General features: G+C 22.6%; 2 protein-coding genes across 3 annotated transcripts in view; both read right to left on the bottom strand.

Moving 5' to 3' along the window:
* Positions 1–22,817, bottom strand: part of LOC109603454 (potassium voltage-gated channel protein Shab) — a 176,857-nt gene that overhangs the window by 67,033 nt on the left and 87,007 nt on the right. The gene's annotated exons all lie outside the window — the stretch shown is intronic.
* On the bottom strand, positions 4,904–5,572 carry LOC126264479 (conserved oligomeric Golgi complex subunit 2-like; the record flags this gene model as incomplete). The annotated part of the gene is made up of 2 exons (XM_049962634.1): positions 5,455–5,572; positions 4,904–5,401 (listed from the first exon to the last, which is right to left on the bottom strand). Coding segments are annotated over exons 1-2 (513 nt in total), but the record flags the coding sequence as incomplete, so codon positions are not given.

Below are 22,817 nucleotides of genomic sequence, written 5' to 3' on the forward strand. Positions count from 1 at the left end.
CCTATTATATCTTTTTTAGAACAAAATGAAATAATTGAAAGAACAAAAGGTCTAAATATTGTTGAAATTAATGATGACAATGATGCAAACAATTAAAACAAAGTTAAAAATCAAGTACATTGAAATTTAAGTAAATACAAACACTATCCATAAATTATATTATTGCATATTAATTGTTATTTCAAATGAATTGTATTTATATTTTGTCATGATCTTATATTATATTTAAATAATTAAAAACCGTATAAACATGCATAACATTGTTGCACGGAGTGTTAATAGATGTGAAAACCAGATTGACGTTGATAAATATAATTCAAACATTATGAAATTTCAAACTTTAATACTAAAATTCTATGCTTTTACTATGATCAAATCAATGATATCTACGCGTTTTTTTACATGTAGCTTATCTTACTTTTCTCTATTTACAAATATTAAGTATTTTTGAATATTTAATGAGAAATTAGAGTAAAAATACACAAAAAATACATTTACTATAAATATTAAATATAAACAAAAATTATTTGGGTTATTCAATAAGACAATATAAAATAATATTTGTAATTTTCATTGTCTCATTTTGTAAAAAAAATGTTGATTAAAAAAAACCAAATTATAATTAGTTGATATTTTCAATCAATTTTGAAAACACAATTATATGTTAAATGATCAGTTATAACTGGAAAATTTTAATGAATAATTTGTACTGTGAAACAGATTATATTTCCAAGTATGTATTGATTTTCACTTATCATCAATTCAACTTCATATCAATTGAATAAACATACAAAATAGGTAATTACATTAAATCTCCATTAATCACATAGTAAATATTTACTGTGTACTCGGAAAAAATCAAATAGAGAAAAACAATATTTATAGTTAAAAGTAGATGAAATTAAAATTAATACCAGAAGTAATACGAATTAAAATAAAATATATAAAAGTTGTCTAAACTTATAATTATTACATAATATTGATAAAGGAAGGTAATATTATATTTTCTATTATTACATTAAAAAGTAATTTTTATCTCATTTAAATAATGAATAACAGATAAATTTTATGAATCTCTTTTAGAAAGGCTGCTGAATAAAACATTTCAAATGGCAACTATGGCTTGCAAGTCAATTGAACAAAGCTCTCAAGTTTGCAATCATTCTAATGGTCTCAATTTCAGAAATGCGTAGTAAATTAACTCCGATTTGCATATTTTTCCAGTGGTTGACAAAAGCTGTGCTCAAGTGAGACGTGAAACGGGTAAACAACTTAAGAGATGGTTAAACTTTAATAGGAAATGAAAAATGCGAAAATGATTATGATACCTCAATAATATATACTATCGTTCATATGTAGAGTAATAAATTAACAGAAATAATCATTTTATAAAAAGAACTGTTCATTTTAATTTAAATTAAAATCCCTTTTATAAAGGGACATAGTTATTATTAACTTTTTATTTCGTAAAATTAAATAAAAATTAAATTAAAACCACACGTTTTGGACAATTGATCTTGTTTAATATATTTTGACCACAGAATAAATTTAATTAACTTGATAAAAATGAAATAATTTTCTCGTAATAATATATTTTAGTATTCGATGCGATTTGAACTTTATTAAAATGGTGGTTTTCGCAAAGCCACATTATAATTTCCCATTAAATTGCAAAGCCGAATCGAGTTGCTTTAATTTAAATTTCCAATAACTTTAAATCTAAAAATTTATTTGTTTGAAGACACAGAATTGCATCTATAAAACTATAGGAAATCGAACGCTTTTAATGAGAATACCAATGTCAGGCAATGGACAATGAATTAGGAATGTCGATTAAATAGAAAACCTACATTTGGCTATAAACTGTAATACAAAAAATCCGAATCAAATATGTTTTAACAAATGGTGACTTTAAGTTGACAATAATCTGTGTAGACTAGAGGCGAAATTTTAATTTTGTGATATTACTGTTTACATGGTCATGCAAATAGATCTAAGTGTTAAGTGGTGAAAATTCAGTTGACCAAGCAAATTAACACAGTCGACAAACTAACCAAAAATGTAAATGAGTTTTCAATTTGAGAGAGTAAATATCAAATCTTTATAACAGGAGAGTCTGGTTAAGTCCCCCAGCAGGATATACCCCACTCAAATCAGAAATTACATTGTAAATTAATTAAAATATGATAAAGTAGAAACAATTTGAATAGAAAATGTGGTTAAATGAGTTGCAATTTTCTAATAATTATCCTAACAATTAATCAATTAATTATTAATTAAAACAAGCCTATTATACATATATTATTTAAATGATAATCTAATCGATACATAAGGGGTTCAAGGTGGTAGTGGATCAAGTCTATTTACCCTAAAATTGAGCAACGTGTGTTGAAAGTTCTTCCTTAATAATGAATTTGAATAGTATTATTTTTTACTTTCAACTCGGTTTACATATAATTTTTTAGGCTTAATTGCCAAGGTCAATATTAATTTGAATAATTTCCTATATCTTAACAAAAGGTTTCTTTATAACGTGTTTCTATTCCAATCCAAAGATTTATTAAAATTGAATTTAATGTAAGAAAGCGACATTACTTTCCGGTCCAGCCAAAAAATGTCAAAAATTGTTCTTCATCTTAAATTAACAAGTAAAAACCTCACGTGGTTCACAACTTAGAATTACAAATTACACATTTAGTATAAAGTTTTATGTCACATATTATTAACGTTAATTTTGATATGTTATTTTATAATATTCATTAAAGCTTATGTGATTAAATGACAATTAAATAATATTAATTTTTGAATCTCTTTCTTGGAAATACCACTTCCATACCAGAGAGAAATAAATAATTATATTTTTACTGCAATAAATAATAAAAACCATAATATTATACGTTTATTCATGTAACATATACATAAAGTATACATAGTTACATTTACGATTTATAAACTATTTTTCTAATTTTTTATTTATTCTAATTTTTCTAATTTTTCTAATTTTTCTAATTTTTCTAATCTTTCTAATTTTTTTAATTTTTTTAATTTCATATTTCTAATTTTTCTAATTAATTTTCCAATTTTTCTAACTTTTTCAATCTTTCTAATTTTTCTAAAAATTTTTCAAATTTTTCATGTTTTTCATATTTTTAAATCCTTAATTTTATTTTTAAATCCTTATAATTTTTATAATTTTTATAATTTTTATAATTTTTATAATTTTTATAATTTTTATAATTTTTATAATTTTTATAATTTTTATAATTTTTATAATTTTTATAATTTTTATAATTTTTATAATTTTTATAATTTTTATAATTTTTATAATTTTTATAATTTTTATAATTTTTATAATTTTTATAATTTTTATAATTTTTATAATTTTTATAATTTTTATAATTTTTATAATTTTTATAATTTTTATAATTTTTATAATTTTTATAATTTTTATAATTTTTATAATTTTTATAATTTTTATAATTTTTATAATTTTTATAATTTTTATAATTTTTATAATTTTTATAATTTTTATAATTTTTATAATTTTTATAATTTTTATAATTTTTATAATTTTTATAATTTTTATAATTTTTATAATTTTTATAATTTTTATAATTTTTATAATTTTTATAATTTTTATAATTTTTATAATTTTTATAATTTTTATAATTTTTATAATTTTTATAATTTTTATAATTTTTAAAATTTTTATAATTTTATAATTTTTATAATTTTTATAATTTTTATAATTTTTATAATTTTTATAATTTTTATAATTTTTATAATTTTTATAATTTTTATAATTTTTATAATTTTTATAATTTTTATAATTTTTATAATTTTTATAATTTTATAATTTTTATAATTTTTATAATTTTTATAATTTTTATAATTTTTATAATTTTTATAATTTTTATAATTTTTATAATTTTTATAATTTTTATAATTTTTATAATTTTTATAATTTTTATAATTTTTATAATTTTTAAAATTTTTATAATTTTTATAATTTTTTATAATTTTTATAATTTTTATAATTTTTATAATTTTTATAATTTTTATAATTTTTATAATTTTTATAATTTTTATAATTTTTATAATTTTTATAATTTTTATAATTTTTATAATTTTTATAATTTCTATAATTTTTATAATTTTTATAATTTTTATAATTTTTATAATTTTTATAATTTTTATAATTTTTATAATTTTTATAATTTTTATAATTTTTATAATTTTTATAATTTTTATAATTTTTATAATTTTTATAATTTTAATAATTTTTATAATTTTTATAATTTTTATAATTTTTATAATTTTTATAATTTTTATAATTTTTATAATTTTTATAATTTTTATAATTTTTATAATTTTTATAATTTTTATAATTTTTATAATTTTTATAATTTTTATAATTTTTATAATTTTTATAATTTTTATAATTTTTATAATTTTTATAATTTTTATAATTTTTATAATTTTTATAATTTTTATAATTTTTATAATTTTTATAATTTTTATAATTTTTATAATTTTTATAATTTTTATAATTTTTATAATTTTTATAATTTTTATAATTTTTATAATTTTTATAATTTTTATAATTTTTATAATTTTTATAATTTTTATAATTTTTATAATTTTTATAATTTTTATAATTTGCAAATTTTTAATTTTTTAATATAATAAATTTTTCAATAATTTTTATTATAATTTTTTTTAATAATTTTTCAAAATTTTATTTTTCCAATTTTTCTAATTTTTCCAATTTACATAATTTTCATAGTTTTTCTAATTAAAGTAATAAAAATCATAATGTAACACAGTTTATTCATATAACATATACATAATGAATACTTAAATTTACTATTTATAGACTATAATTATTAAGCATTTAATTTAATTTATCCAATTCATATTTTAGTCTCAGGCTCAAATCAGTATCATATTCTAGACTGAGAGAGTTAATCTTATGAAGAAAATATTCTATATCAAGACGAATCTGCTGCTTCATTTTAAATTCATCCGAAAATTTATTGGTCGCCGACATATCGATTGCGTCTTCGGTGACGGTTTTATGTCTGTTTTTCAATTTCCTTATGGATTCCTTCGTTTTTTGTAAAGAATTCAACACATTTTGTATCTCAAATAAAAAGTCCTTTGCAACTTGCATAACAATCGTTGTTAAAATGTCGTTTTTAATTAATGCGGTATTTTTCTGTTTATCTTTGAAGTTCAGTATCGGTTTTAAAATTTCAAAAACATATGGGCTTGCATATGTGGGGATGGATCTATTAGTTTTCCTGTAAAGTCTTGGTATGGATTTAACTGTTTGTAGATGAACTAAACATTCTTTTATAATTGATTGTGTTAAATACTCTTCAAGTCTATTAGACATATCCTGAATTACCTTACACTGAGATTCTATAAGTTTTAAAACTATTCTATTTATACCTTCTGGTAGTCCATGGTATAATGAGTTATTACTGACAAACTCCAATAAGTATTCAAAATCTATTAAAGACGACAACAAAAACTGCTCTAAATCCTGCCTATCTATAAACGAGTTACTCTTCAGTTTTAAATCAAACCACATTCGATATCTAGACAACAATAACATGCTTAACATAACAAATTTGTCTGATAAGTGGGTGATGAATACTTCGGGACAGAAGCATTGAACCAGAGCATAATGCAGAGACTGCGAAATTTTCAATGAATATTTATGATTATTTGCATCTGCATAAACATTTTTACCCAAACTATCAACAAAATCAGTTTCAAATTGGCTTGATATTTGTTGGAATCGTATCTCAAAATAAACGGGTAAATTAAATCGGAGTAAATGGTCACGAAACGACTTATCTACCATTAAAGTGTTTGGATCACCACATTTTACAGATAATTTTGTAAGAAATTTAAGTGTATCCTGGAAACGACTTTGAAATAAATCAGGATTTCCAGGAGCTGTGGCAAATTGTAAATATTTCCTACACGCTTCATCTATTTCAGGCCAAATACTAAATTGAATGAAATTATATCTTGGATGAGCCTCGCAAATTACATTCAATTTGCATTCAATGTATTCTAATATTTTGTCATAAAAATTATTAATATTCGTTACTTCTAAGCCTCCTTGTTGTCCTGCAAAGAGTCCTGTTAAGAACGGTTTTGCTATGTGTTCTCCAACATATTTATATATTTCATTCTTTCTATTTGTGTCTTCTATAATGTTCAAAGACAGAGTTAAATTAGCGTTGAGATTGTAATTAACACTGCTTGAAATGTTTTCAATCACCTGGTTAAATAATTTTAATTCGATTTTCATTAAATGGTTGTTTAAATCTGAAACATCCAATAGATTGCTTGCAGGAATCTTGTAAAATAAATACTTTGTAAATATAATGTCCAATGTCACTGGATCCCCTAAATAATCTTTTTGACAAATGTCCACGAAATGATTACATAAACTTGTTAATAATTCAATCTTAATTTTGTTCTTGTTTAATAATTTCAAAGCATTTAGTTTATCACTAAATGTGTTTCTGACGATTTTCATACAAGTCTTCAGAATGTTAATGTCACATTTTAAAATATCAACATCTTCGTATAACTTTTGAATTTTTGGTTTAATACTTGCGACATCCTCAGCTAAATTAATTATGTTTTCTGTGTCTTTCGCCAAATTGTTTCTTGTCTTTATTTCAATTTCTTCAAATATTTCTTGTGTTTTAATTTTGATGTTTTCCAAAACGGATTTCTGGACGAACTTTGAAAAAAGATCTCGATTGAATGATTTGTCTTCAAATGATTTTAAAGTAATATTTTCATACTTCGTATTCATTTTATGAGATGACATATATTGTCAAAATTTTAATAGATGTCTATATATGTTGATAAAAAGTTACCTGTGTATATTTTCAAGTATCAAATGTTTTGGGTGATTTCCGAAGAGCTCACCAAGAAATAACTGAAAGCATTACAAAATAAATGGGATCATTTATAAACATGTTCCATCGTAAATGTTAGGTACGAATACTCTCTGAAGATCTTATGGATTTTCTGTATTTACACCATTTGTTGTACTTTATAGAAATCCAGTATTAACTCCACATACTTAAATAACTCCATGAACATGTTTATACCTGTCTTTTCCTAGTTGTTAGAGGGAGGTAATTACGTGTTCTATATGTACATTTTTTCCAATCTGCATATTTCATAATTTACGAAGTCATGGCAACACGTTTCAACATCATAACACCATCGACATAATAAAGTCTAATTACTTTAATATATTCCCACGTTAGTTACTGAGAATTTAAATATTCTGTAATAATTTTTACAGAAATACAGGATAAAAATCATGTGGTTTAACAGTTGTTTTGGTTTGTTACCACAACCTCAGCTCCTTGAAATCCTAACTTATTTCAAAGACTTTTCAAAAATTTCTTAGAAAATATTATGTAAAATGGGGGAATCCAAACACCTTAATGGTAGATAAGTTGTCAAAAGTCAATTTGAAACTGATTTTGTTGATAGTTTGGGTAAAAATTGGTTAAAACACAAGAAATATTCAAAGAAATTGAAACAAAGACAAGAAGCAATTTAGCAAAAGACACAGAAAATATAATCAATTTAGCTGAGGATGTCGCAAGTATTAAACCTAAAATGTAAAAGTTATACGAAGATGTTGATTTTTAAAATGTGACATTAACATTCTGAAGACTTGTATGAAAATCGTCACAAATACAGTTAGTGATAAACTAAATGCTTTGAAATTATTAAACAAGAACAAAATTAAGATTGAATTATTAACAAGTTTATGTAATCAATTCGAGGAGATTTATCAAAAAGATTATTTAAGGGACCCTGTGACATTGGATATTATATTTACAAAGTATTTATTTTACAAGATTCCTGCAAGTAATCTATTGGATGTTTCAGATTTAAACAACCATTTAATGAAAATCGAATTAAAATTATTTAAACAAGTCATTGAAAACATTTCAAGCAGCATTAGTTACAATTTCAATGCTAATTTAACTCAGTCTTTGAATATTGTAGAAAACACAAATAGAAAAAATGAAATATATAAATATGGTGGGGAATATATAGCAAAAACCGTTTTTGGCAGAACTCTTTGTAGGACAAAAAGGAGGCTTAAAAGAAACAAATATTAATAATTTTTATGACAAAATATTAGAATACATTGAATGCAAATTTAATCTAACTTGCGAGGCTCATCCAAGGTATAATTTCATTCAATTTAGTATTTGGCCTGAAATAGATGAAGCGTGTAGGAAATATTTACCATTTGCCACAGATCCTGAAAATCCTGATTTATTTCAAAGTCGTTTCCAGGATACACTTAAATTTCTTACAAAATTATCTGTAAAATGTGGTGATCCAAACACTTTAATGGTAGATAAGTCGTTTCGTTACTATTTACTCCGATTTAATTTGCCCGTTTATTTTGAGATACGATTCCAACAAATATCAAGTCAATTTGAAACCGATTTTGTTGATAGTTTGGGTAAAAATGTTTATGCAGATGCAACTAATCATAAATATTCATTGAAAATTTCGCAGTGTCTGCATTATGCTTTGGTTCAATGCTTCTGTCCCAAAGTATTCATCACCCATTTATCAGACAAATTTGTTATGTTAAGCATGCTATTGTTGTCTAGATATAGAATGTGGTTTGATTCAAAAACTGAAAAGTAACTCGGTAATAGAAAGGCAGGATTTAGAGCAGTTTTTGTTATCGACTTTAATAGGTTTTATTGGAGTTTGTCAGTAATAACTCATTATACCATGGACTACCTGAATGTTCAAGTATAATAGTTTTAAAACATATAAAATCTCAGTGTAAGATAATTCAGGAAATGTCTAACAGACTTAAAGAATATTTAACACAATCAATTATAAAAGAATGTTTAGTTCATCTACAAACAGTTAAATCCATACCAAGACTTTACAGGAAAACTAATAGATCCATCCCCACATATGCAAGCCCATATGTTTTTGAAATTTTAAAACCGATACTGAACTTTAAAGATAAACAGAAGAACACCACATTAAGTAAAAATGACATATTAACGACGATTGTTATGCATATTACAAAGAAATTTTTATTTGAAATACAAAATGTGTTGAATTCTTTACAAAAAAGAAGAAATCCAGAAAATTGAAAAATAGACGCAAAACCATCCCCGAAGATACAATCGATATGTTGGTGACCAATAAATTTTCTGACAATTTTAAAATGAAGCAGAAAATTCGTTTTAATATAGAAACCTTCTTCATACAATTAACTCTTTTAAACTGGAATACGATACTGACCTGAGTCAAAATAACAAAAGGTAAATTATCCATTCATACCCAATCAAACATTTTTGAAATTCAACTTATTATCTTAATAAATTCCTGCTAATCAAAACAAACGATTGGTAAAAATTAAATACGATTCGTAATTTAATGACCTGACTATAGATTTAAAATATTCCATAAGAAATTCCTTAAGTTAAATTTTAATTTTATGACATTCTCATTTTTCCTTTCAGTTTGTCTTAATAAATAACATTCAAGATATTCAAAACTGCTTTGAAATATAGTTTTATAAAAATATTAATGGGATGTAACAATTTTATACAGAATGTGTCTGCGTAAGTAGTGTGGAAGGAAAGGCAAGTCGTCCATAAAATATAAACCATACATACTTTTTAAATTTTAAAGGATCTATTTCCTTTCAATGACATAGACGTGACTTATCATAAAACTGTCTTTAATATATATTCTAAATATTACATAAATGTGTACCGTGTAACCGAATGATAGTGGCCATTGGCCATATGTCATAAAATTTCTAATAACAATATATCATCTATAAATGTGTATCTATAATAATATTTTTCTGTTTTTGTTTATATCTCTAGTAAGAAAAGAGATAGCAATATGCAACTTTTATGTTTTATATATAATACTGATATATAAAATATGTATCATTCCGTTTAAAACTTTAGATTAAATTTGAAAACTTTGCAGTGTAGTCAAAATAAAGCTTATGTAAAAAAGCTATAAAAATAAAAATACCTTTAAAATAAGGACAATATAGCAAAGGAAACTTTGAACTACCCCTTTCAATATTTAAAGGATTAGCAATACCATGAGATATAGTAAAAGAATTTTAACAAAAAGTATAACAAAAATTCTTGAAATTGACAATTAAGTATAACAAAAATTCTTGAAATTGACAATTAAGTACATTAAATTGGAAAAGAAATGAAGAAAGAAAAAAAATAATGTTTGTAATAAATGGAGGACATAGACACCATAAATAACTTCCAAGTCGATACATCTTTTATGTGCAGGCAAAGCCTTTTATATCAAATTTAAGGAAAATGTTTTTTTTTAACCAGATATAGTCCAGTCATTAAAGGAAGTTCTTTTCGGAAATCGAGATACCCAACTATAACCTCGTATAAACTTATATTTTGACATCCCAAAACTCAGAGGTCAAAAGACTGACTTTTTAAGTTGCGACTATCCTTCATGTGTGAATTTTGAGGTAAGTTCTGGGATGTCAAAATATAAGTTTATACGAGTTTATAGCTGGGTATTTCGATTTCCAAGATATTCACCTAATTTTGACTAAGATGACTGGACTAATATTCACTTCTAAATAATAAGTAATTTCTTAAAAAAAATCTAATAAAATCCATCAGAAAACGATAAAAAATGTTAAAGTTTCTAATGTATATTAAACATGTATATTTGAACTATAATGAAGTCTGTTTATATCTGAACTTTAAAAAATTGTTGAATTTTCCTTACTTCTTTCAGTTATGTTTAAAGAGGTTCTCAGTTGAAACATACTAACGAACTAAAAAAAGTATTTTATGAATAAAACACTCATTATACGTTAAAATGTACTTGTATGAAATCCTCTTCTACTATAATACATTTCTTTGCAAAGAAATCGTTGCATTTGAAGTTAAAATGTTTCTTCGGCGGAGCAAGCAGAACGTAAAAAATTAGTCCAATTAAATCTGAAATATTACATTTCAGTATTCAAAGATGTATGTGTACTGAATAAAACCTTATAGTTATAATTTTAATAAGAAAATGTTTTTTGAACTTTAGTTTCAGCAACAATGTTAATAACAAAGTAATTGATTCAGTTGCACCATTCGAAAATACATTTGTCTAAACTTCTTTAAAAGTAAATTGTTATTTCGTGTCGTGTCATTTAAATGAAAATCAGAATTTAAATATTGAATTATATAAATGGTATAAATATATAAATTGCTAAGGCATTTTATGACAGGGTACAGGAGCTTTATAACGAAATAAATTTTTGTGTGTTTGGGAAAGATTTGAATATTTAAATTGACTTTTTATTGTCCATTGCGGATTTAAGTTAACTTTATAAGTTAATAAATTTTTCAGTTTATAGGTATAAAAAACAAATACAATTTTCAGGTTAACTTATATACTCACATACCACATTATAATTTATAGTTAAAATATTCGAAATTTTATTACATGATCAAGATTTTTAATATTTTAATATATTTTCTATTAATATTTTTTATATAATATCACCTAAAGTCACGAGTAAAAATTAATTAATTAATGATCAAACATGAGAATTATAAATCATGAAAATTATTCAAATTATTGAATGCACATAAAATTGATATGTTGAAGATTTTTCCAATAATATAATCCACCAATGTAATAATTACAAATTAATTATTAAGTAATAAATAACTACAAAACAAACAACAACAGGATATCAGCAATCTATCACATTTTCAAAGAAAAAATCCATGTCCGGAACCCGGACTACGTTTCTTGAAGCCAGGCGGAACACCTCAAAGAAAAAGAAAGCAGTAAACAAGATCCTGTTCATAAGAAGGCCGATCAGTCTTAAGGTTTTTTAATATGTATCCAGATTTATGGCTATTTTTGTAATATAGCTTGCCTCCATTTTTTACGTACGCATTCTTTTTATTCCAAGTCATGTAGAGTTTTTTATGTACACCGCAAATTAGTTTTTCTGTCAAAAATAAAAATTCAATCATAACTACATATCTACACATCTACGTATATATTAAAATGGCAAACGAATTGAAATCCTGTATTATGTAAATGGTTTGTATTAGATAGTCAAGTCAAAAGGAAACTGAGAGCCGTCTTGAAAAATTATACTATTTATTTAGGGACTTTGAAACCACTCAAACCAAAATTGAATTGTTGATCAAGGATGAGGACGAAACAGAGCAAATAGAAATTGAAGATCAATACCTTAACTTGGTATCAGATGCAAAAACCAAATGCAAACTTTTATTAAAAGATTCCAATTCCTTAATGCATAAGTAATTTTTTAATACAGTTACTCATATTTTCAATAAACGAATTCATAAAAACTATAGATCTTATGATAGATACTTTGGAAACTATAAAAAATTCCTGTTGCACTGATAAGGGACAAGAAATTGTGACTCACTTTTAGTTAAAGAATATTTTCAATTTACTTATTGTTATATATTTAGTTATTTTATCATTAATTTTTGTCGAGACTCAACGAGAAACTGAGCAGAATCCCATTATGTTCATTTTAAAGCAGTTAAATTTTTAATAATAATAAGAATGTGCCAGACTTTACAAAAAGTTGAAATAAATGGTAATAGAATTAAACATACAAAAATTCTACACCCACTTTGTAACTAAAACGAATATTATTATGTGAAATGTGCAGTACGAAGATTCACTAGCAATTTATTATTGCAATAAACTTTTATGTTAAAAGCGCTAATAACAATTTGAAGGCTTTAAACGATTAAATGTTTGTACAAATCGCCTCGAACCGTATCCACGGTTCTGTTATTTCCAATTCAAATTATACAGGATATTTTTAATCTAGAACTTTCAAATATTTAAGAAAATTATATAATAGAGTCTTCAGATAATTTTTAAGTAAAATTATTACATTAAATTTAATTTGCATAAATAAATATTATAAGATTTAATTACTTATAAAAATTATTTTAAGCCAAATTATTTTATAAAATAATATATAATTTTATTTTTAATTAAAGTAATATATAATATTAAAATCAAGGTTTTTTATAAACAATTAAAATAAATTTGTTATTTTTATTAAAGTTAATAAGAAAATAAGTAAATTCGTTAGTTAAATTATTATATTAAATATATTTAAATTTAATTTGCATAAATAAATATTATAAGATAATTTTAATTACTTATAAACATTAGTTTAAGCCAAGTTATTTTATAAAGTGAAATAAATTTAATTTATTATTAAAAAATACTATAAAAAAATCTTAATTTATACTTATAATGTTAAATTCAAGGTTTTTTATAAACAATTAAAATAAATTGTTATATTTATTAAAGTTAATAAGAAAATAAATAAATTTATAAGTTACGTTAATATAATTTGAATAAATAAACATTATAAGATAATTATAAAAATTAGTAAATTATTTTATAATGTGAAATAAATGTAATATATTATATAAAAAATCGTAATTTATATTTGGAATGTTAAATTCAAGATTTTTTATAAACTATTAAAATAAATTTTTATTTTTGTTAAAGTTAATAAGAAAATAAGTAAATTCGTTAGTTAAATTATTATATTAAATATATTTAAATATAATTTGCATAAACAAACATTGTAAGACAATTTTAAATACCTGTAAAAATTATATAATTATTCTATAAAGTGAAATAAATTTAATTTATTGTTAAAAGAGACTATAAAAAGACTTAATTTATAATGTTAAGTTCAAGGTTTTTTATAAACAATTAAAATAAATTGTTATATATTAAAATAAATAAGAAAATAAATTAATTTGTAAGTTACATTATTATTATAAATATATTTAAATTTAATTTGCATAAATAAACAGTATAAAATCATTTTAAATACTTAAATAATTGAAATGATTCAACTAAAATTAATATATTAAAGAGAAATAAATTATTCTTAACAGAGACTATAAAAAGTCTTATATGTATAATAAAGTAATAACTAAAGTTTAATTTGTTTAAATAAATAATAAATAAGATTTTCAAATATTCACAAGAATTAATTACTTCAACTAAATTTTATTTTGTAAATAACAGAAATAAATTAATTTACTCTTAAAAACAACAATTCAGAATTTTAACTGAATATTTTTTAGAAATAATTTTGTTTATTTTATTTACTTTATTAAAAATGTGTTTAAAAAGCTTTTAATATTTTAATTAATTTTAATATTTGTACTTGTAACAGATAGAATTTGTGTGAAACATTCATTCAATTCATAATGTTATAATTGAGGAAATTAATTTTTTAAAACTTTTCCTTGTAAAAAAATTCCAACTAAGAAGTCAATCTAGTTCTAAATTGTCATTTAAAAGTGGATTGAAGTAAAGTATGGAATTTAAATAAGTATATTATTTATTCATTTTATTTCAGGAAATACTGGGAATCAAGCATACGCATTATAAAAATATGTTGTGAGTGATATAAATCGTATTTATATATAATATTTCAAACAAATCTAAAAATAAATATGTTTTCTATTGTTCAATGCAAAAATTATACCAAGCATGCAACATTTTTATTGATTGAACGGGACACTTGTTTAGAAATAAATATAAAATTTCATATATAAATAATTTTATTGATAAAAATTAAGAAATAATATACAAACTTTAGCCAAGAAATACTGTGATTAATTACAGTTAGTGAGCGCATCCACCATAAAATAATTACAAATTATACATTATATATATTTTTTTTAACTACTTTTTACAACAATAAATTTAAAAACAAAGTATACGTAAAATAAAATAAAGTTCTGGATTGTATCGTACATACATACTGTTTAAGTAACATGGTAAGATTCAGTTAAATGTGCGCATTCGCCATTTTTAGAAACCTCAATCATGGAGTTAATTATCCAAAATATAATTTCTAATTACTCTGCATTTTTTATATTAAAATGATACAGGGGGAAATTGTTGAATTTTTATTTGTTTTTATAAAAGTGGACGTTTAAATATATATATTATTATCAGTTATGCACTATGATACTGCATACTAATCGTTCGATAAGTTAATTTTTTTGATTTGACAGTTTATTTAGAACTTTACTATCAATTGCATTCCAAAGATTTTTAACTGTATTGAGATCTGAACTCTGTGCTAGCCAAGACTTTAGACGTACTGCTTGAGAAACGAACCATTTTCTCACTAATTTAGATATCTATTTCGGATCGTTATCATGCTGGAAAGCCCACCTTAAACTCATCTTATCTTTGGCAAATGGAAGCATACAATTCCTTACAGTAGGTCTAGTGTGCCTTTCATTAATTGGCCATATTTTAGGACCACATAGCCAGAATATGGTCGAGAATTAGTAAAAAAATTGGGTCAATGTAATGAGCATACGCATATATATTCCTGCAGAATGTCTAAAATGTAACGCTCAACATTAAGGTTGCCATTATTTAACACAACTAGGTCGGTAGGTGCTGTTAGGGAAATGATTCCTCACACCATAATTGCGCCTCCGCCAAATAAGGTGGTTATATTGGGCATAAGTCTCATTTGATGTTGTAACATTCTTGTGGTTACAAACCGTTGTTGAAAGCCTCAGAAAATGATCTTGAGTAGGAGTTTTAGTACAATGTCTGTCTTGTCCTGACTATTATAAAGCATTTGTTATACAAATACACTGATTTTTTATTTTAAAAACTAAACCACTTGTAAAAATGGTGTTTTAAAATTAATAAAAACTGTTTGCTACTTGATAATAATTTTTATTTTAAAAATAATAAAAATAATAAATAAATAAAAAAAAGTTAATTACTTGTATCAGTGTATTTAAAATCCTAATAAAACTTAATATGTGTGGTTTAATATCAATTCTGATAATCATCAACTTTTTGGGTTAAGTAATTAAATTATTTGTTTAAATACTAACTCTCTCTTTTAGTAGTTGTGATATTATTCGTAGAAATAGACAAATTTTATATGTTGACAACAAACAACAGGTGTAGTTTAAAATGTTAAAATATGATATTAATATGACGTTAGTCTTATTTAAAGAACACCAGTGGGTGCCACCCATACATATCAAAATTTACCACTATTCTAATCAAGACAGTAAATGGAATATGATACACACACTATTAATATCAAATTAATATTAACTCTAAAATAAAACTCTTAAAATTATACCTTTATATTTTCCATTTTCAGAGAAAAAAAATCAATGAACGATTATTATTGTTAAGATACGTCAATTTCCTGAAGCACTGTAAATAAAAAATGGAAAATTGATCAATTTTAATTTTTTCAATCAGGTATTTTTGATAACTTTGAATTAATGATGGCCTAATTTAAAAAATAAATGTATATTAAATTTCAATATCGTTTGGAAGTTTGAATTATTTATGTAAAAATACAAAGTATTTATACCGTCATATTTCCCATTTTTTTGAACTAGTGTATAACGTGTCATTATTACATCATATACATCTTCATCGGAAAATACTTTCTCCCAATCCAGCATTTTTAATCGCTATGTATTAAAAATAATCTAATTTCCAGTAGATATGTATATTAAATTTGAAAATCAGAAGGATTTTGATATATGTGAATATTAAGCTCCTAAAATTCATTTATGTAAAAATACAAAGAGTTTATATCTTTATATTTCCCATTTTTAGAAAAAAGTAATATTGAATGTTTATTACTGTTGTGGTGCTCCTAACATTTATTTATGTAAAAATACAAAGAGTTTAATTTTCTAATATTCTAATCAAGACAGTAAATGGAATATGATACACACACTATTAATATCAAGTTAATATTAACTGGAAAATAAAACTCTTAAAACTATAACTTTATATTTCCCATTTTCAGAGAAAAATATCAATGAACGATTATTATTGTTAAGATATGTTAATTTCCTGAAGCACAGTATAATAAAAATATGAAAAATTGATCAAATTTCAAAATCGTTTGGAAATGATAAATTTGAAAATAAAGCTCTTAAAATTTTAGTAATTAATCATATACATCTACCTCGAAAAATACTTTTTCCCAATCCATAATTTTTAATCGCCATGTATTAATAATAATCTAATTTCAAGTATATATGTATATTAAATTTGAAAAACATATAGATTTTATTAATGTGAATATTAAGCTCCTAAAATTAATTTATGAAAAAGCACAAAGAGTTTATACCTTCATATTTCCCATTTTTAGAAAAAAGTAATATTGAATGTTTATTATTGTTGTGGTGCTCCTAACATTTATTTTATGTAAAAATACAAAGAGTTTATACCTTCATATTTCCCAATTTTAGAAAAAAGTAATATTGAATGATTATTATTGTTGTGGTTTGTTAATTTCTTGAACCAGTTTATAATGTGTCATTATTACATCATATACATCTACCTCGGAAAATACTTTCTCCCAATCCATCATTTTCAATCGCTCTGTATTAATAATAATCTAATTTCAAGTAAATATGTATATTAAATTTGAAAATCAGACAGATTTTATTAATGTGAATATTAAGCTCCTAAAATTTATTTATGTAAAAACACAAAGAGTTTATACCTTCATATTTCCCAATTTTAGAAAAAAGTAAGATTGAATGTTTATTATTGTTGTGGTGCTTCTAACATTTATTTATATAAAAATACAAAGAGCTTATACCTTCATATTTCCCAATTTTAGAAAAAAGTAATATTGAATGATTATTATTCTTGTGGTTCGTTAATTTCTTGAACCAGTGTGTAATGTGTCATTATTACATCATATACATCTTCATCGGAAAATACTTTCTCCCAATCCAGCATTTTTAATCGCTCTGTATTAATAATAATCTAATTTCAAGTAGATATGTATATTAATTTTGAAAATCAGACAGATTTTATTAATGTGAATATTAAGCTCCTAAAATTTATTTATGTAAAAACACAAAGAGTTTATACCTTCATACTTCCCATTTTTAGAAAAAAGTAATATTGAATGTTTATTATTGTTGTGGTGCTCCTAACATTTATTTATGTAAAAATACAAAGAGTTTATACCTTCATATTTCCCAATTTTAGAAAAAAGTAATATTGTATGATTATTATTGTTGTGGTTTGTTAATTTCTTGAACCAGTTTATAATGTGTCATTATTACATCATATACATCTACCTCGGAAAATACTTTCTCCCAATCCATCATTTTCAATCGCTCTGTATTAATAATAATCTAATTTCAAGTAAATATGTATATTAAATTTGAAAATCAGATAGATTTTATTAATGTGAATATTAAGCTCCTAAAATTTATTTATGTAAAAACACAAAGAGTTTATACCTTCATATTTCCCATTTTTAGAAAAAAGTAATATTGAATGATTATTATTGTTGTGGTTCGTTAATTTCTTGAACCAGTGTATAATGTGTCATTATTACATCATATACATCTACCTCGGAAAATACTTTCTCCCAATCCATCATTTTTAATCGCTCTGTATTAATAATAATCTAATTTCAAGTAAATATGTATATTAAATTTGAAAATCAGATAGACTTTATTAATGTGAATATTAAGCTCCTAAAATTTATTTATGTAAAAACACAAAGAATTTATACCTTCATATTTCTCATTTTTAGAAAAAAAGTAATATTGAATGTTTATTATTGTTGTGGTGCTTCTAACATTTATTTATATAAAAATACAAAGAGCTTATACCTTCATATTTCCCAATTTTAGAAAAAAGTAATATTGAATGATTATTATTGTTGTGGTTCGTTAATTTCTTGAACCAGTGTGTAATGTGTCATTATTACATCATATACATCTTCATCGGAAAATACTTTCTCCCAATCCAGTATTTTTAATCGCTCTGTATTAATAATAATCTAATTTCAAGTAGATATGTATATTAAATTTGAAAATCAGACAGATTTTATTAATGTGAATATTAAGCTCCTAAAATTTATTTATGTAAAAACACAAAGAGTTTATACCTTCATATTTCCCAATTTTAGAAAAAAGTAAGATTGAATGATTATTATTGTTGTGGTTCGATAATTTCTTGAACCAGTGTATAATGTGTCATTATTACATCGTATACATCTACCTCGGAAAATATTTTCTCCCAATCCATCATTTTTAATCGTCCTGTATTAATAATAATTTAATTTCAAGTAAATACGTATATTAAATTTGAAAATCAGATAGATTTTATTAATGTGAATATTAAGCTCCTAAAATTTATTTATATAAAAATACAATGAGTTTATACCTGTATATTTCCCACTTTCAGAAACAAGTAATAATGAATGTTTATTATGGTTGTCGTGTGTTAATTTCTTGAAACAATTTATAGTGTGGAAAATTGATAAAATCTAATTTTAGTTTTTTTAACCAGTTATTTTTAACAACTTTGTATAAATAATTTCAGTATAGACCTGTGTATTAAATATTAAAATCTACGGAAATTGAAAATTAAGCCCTTAAAACATTAGAAATGTAGGAATAAATAAATTTTATTAGATACTAAAACTATCGTATATAAGCGTCCCATTAAACGGCACCAAAAAATAAAATAATGAACATTCACAATAATAGTTGCGATTAGAGTTTTCGCCATCCAGTTTACTTCCGGTATGAACTAAGCCGCCGCCATCAAATTGAGCGTATTAAACCGACCGTGTTTATGCCTTCTAGTTCCGTCCATATTTCGTGAAAATAACAATGCCGTAAAGTAAATCGCCGTAAAATACAATAGGATTATAAGTGATAAGTTATCTTGTTTTAACTCTTATAACCACTGAAATGGGTCTTGTGAAATTTTAAAATAATATTATTTATAATAACGTACAAGGTTTAAAATTGCCTCAAACCTTGACAGTTAGAACCGTGACCTCAATAAAGTCTATAAATATGATTATGAACAAATCAGAGAAATCACTAATTTTAAGAGCATTTCAAAATGTTTCTATTCATATCCATTCGTTAACATAATAATAACAATAACACACTACAGTGCTTATGTTGCAAACAATAAAAATACCAAGTGATGAGAAATGATTGACATGAAATCATCCAACTCATACTCCTATTTTGTTTATTTTTAGAATGTTGGTAAATTTTAAACTAGGCAAGTGAAGCTTGCATTATGATATTTATAAAATATTGTCAGTTTGGAACAGAAAAATTATTTTCATTTTTCTTTGACCTAAACAATAATATCATGAAAGGGGACCGGAAAGTAATGTCATTTCTGTGCTTGTCGATATTTGGTTGTCATCATCATCATGGTTGTCATCTTGAAGTCATTTTAAGATTATTTTGACTTGTTCACTTCTAAATAATTCAATATTAAACTGGTAATTTTGATCTCTCCGACTTCTATTGATCAGGAAGACCAACGACATGATAAGGGCAGAAGTGGAAGTGGAAAAATTAATGGATTGGGGTGTATTACCTCACTCACCGTACTTACTCGATATTGTACCCTCGAATTTCCATTTATTCCGATCCCTACAACATTTTCTTAGTGGCAAAACATTTGGATGATGTCCTAAATGCCATCTCGAGATATTTTACTCAAAAATCAATGGATGTTTATCGGTCTGAGATTGCACACTACATGGCAAAAGGCTGTTGATAACGAGGGTGATTATATTATTAACTAAATATGAAGATTTATTAAAAATTAATTCGTTTGAATATAATGTATGGAAGAGACATTACTTTTCAATTATTTTTTTTTTTCATTAAACAAAACAAATAAATATCGACATTTCTTGTAATTTTAAAATAATTATGTTTACACTTGTAACAGTTTTTTATGATTTACGATTACTTCTTAAAAGGTAAATATTTCACTAACGTTTTTCTTTAAAAATGTATCCTTATTTATTTGAAAAAAAAAACAGAAAAATGTCAAAATTAAAGTACGTGGTGGATCTACCTCAGATTAGTGTAATTAAACTTTACCTGAAATAATTTTTTAAAAATATATCCTTATTTGTTAAAAAAAAAGAAACATTATATTAAATTTAATTCTCTAATAGAATTGTATTTTTTTTCTTTTTCATAGATTTTCTTTAAAAATGTATCCTTATTTATTAAAAAAAATTGGAAAATGTTAAAATTAAAGTACGTAGTGAATCAACCCCAGATTAGTGTAAATAAACTTAACAAGAAATATTTTAAAATTATATTAAATTTAACTATTTCTCTAATAGCATTGTATTTTTTTTTTATTCATAGATGTTCTGTAAAAATGTATCCTTATTTATTAAAAAAAAAAAAAAAAACAGGAAAATGTTAAAATTAAAGTACGTGGTGGATCTACCACAGATTAGTGTAAATAAACTTAAATTGAAATATTTCAAAATTATATTAAATTTAACTATTTCTTTAATAGCATTGTATTTTTTTCTTTTTCCTAGATTTTCTTTAAAAATGTATACTTATTTATTTAAAAAAAAGTACGTGGTGAATCTACCTCAGATTAATGTAAATAAACTTAACTTGAAATATTTTAAAATTATATTAAATTTAACTATTTCTTTAATAGCATTGTATTTTTTTCTTATTCATAGATTTTCTGTATACTTATTTATTAAAAAAAAACAGGAAAATGTTAAAATTAAAGTACGTGGTGTATCTACCCCAGATTAGTGTAAATAAACTTTACCTGAAATAATTTTTTAAAAATATATCCTTATTTATTAAAAAAAAAGAAACATTATATTAAATTTAATTCTCTAATAGAATTGTATTTTTTTTTTTATTCATAGATTTTCTTTAAAACTTATTACAAAAAATACTAATATAAGAAAATTAACATAATTATTTTATTTGAATTATTTGAAAATACAATATTTATTTAAATAATTGACATTAATTAATTAATATTAATTATGCAATGTTATTATATCCTTAAAACTGTATCCTAATTTATTAAAAAATAATAATAATATAAGAAAATTAATATAATTATTTTATTTGAATTATTTTAAAATACAATATTTATTTAAATAATTGACATTAATTAATTAATAATAATTATGCAATATTATTATATCCTTATAACTGTATCCTAACTTATTAAAAAAATATAATAATAATTTAAGAAAATTAACATAATTATTTTATTTGAATTATTCGAGAATACAGTATTTATATAAATAATCGACATTAATTAATTAGAAATAATTATACAATGTTATTATATCCTTAAACCTGTATCCTTATTTATTAAAAAATAATAATATAAGAAAATTAACATAATTATTTTATTTGAATTATTTGAAAATACAATATTTATTTAAATAATTGACATTAATTAATTAATAATAATTATGCAATATTATTATATCCTTATAACTGTATCCTAACTTATTAAAGAAAATAATAATAATATAAGAAAATTAACATAATTATTTTATTTGAATTATTCGAAAATACAGTATTTATTTAAATAATCGACATTAATTAATTAACAATAATTAAACAATTTTTTTCTTTTAAAGTGTAATTTAAATCGTTTTATAAATTATTGTATATATACAACCAAATTTCGTATGTTTACACAAAAATAATCAATTCCACTAAACCACAATTTATAATATAATTATGTGCAAACGTTGGATATTATAGTTTTTTCTCTTTTAATTGTAAAAGAAACTTGCACGCCATACGTCCTATTTGATATAGTACCTAAGTAAGGTGCAGATAATACCATTTCGGCACGCCAAGTTG

Source organism: Aethina tumida, chromosome 2 (assembly GCF_024364675.1).
Source record: "Aethina tumida isolate Nest 87 chromosome 2, icAetTumi1.1, whole genome shotgun sequence".
NCBI classification, from domain to species: domain Eukaryota; kingdom Metazoa; phylum Arthropoda; class Insecta; order Coleoptera; family Nitidulidae; genus Aethina; species Aethina tumida.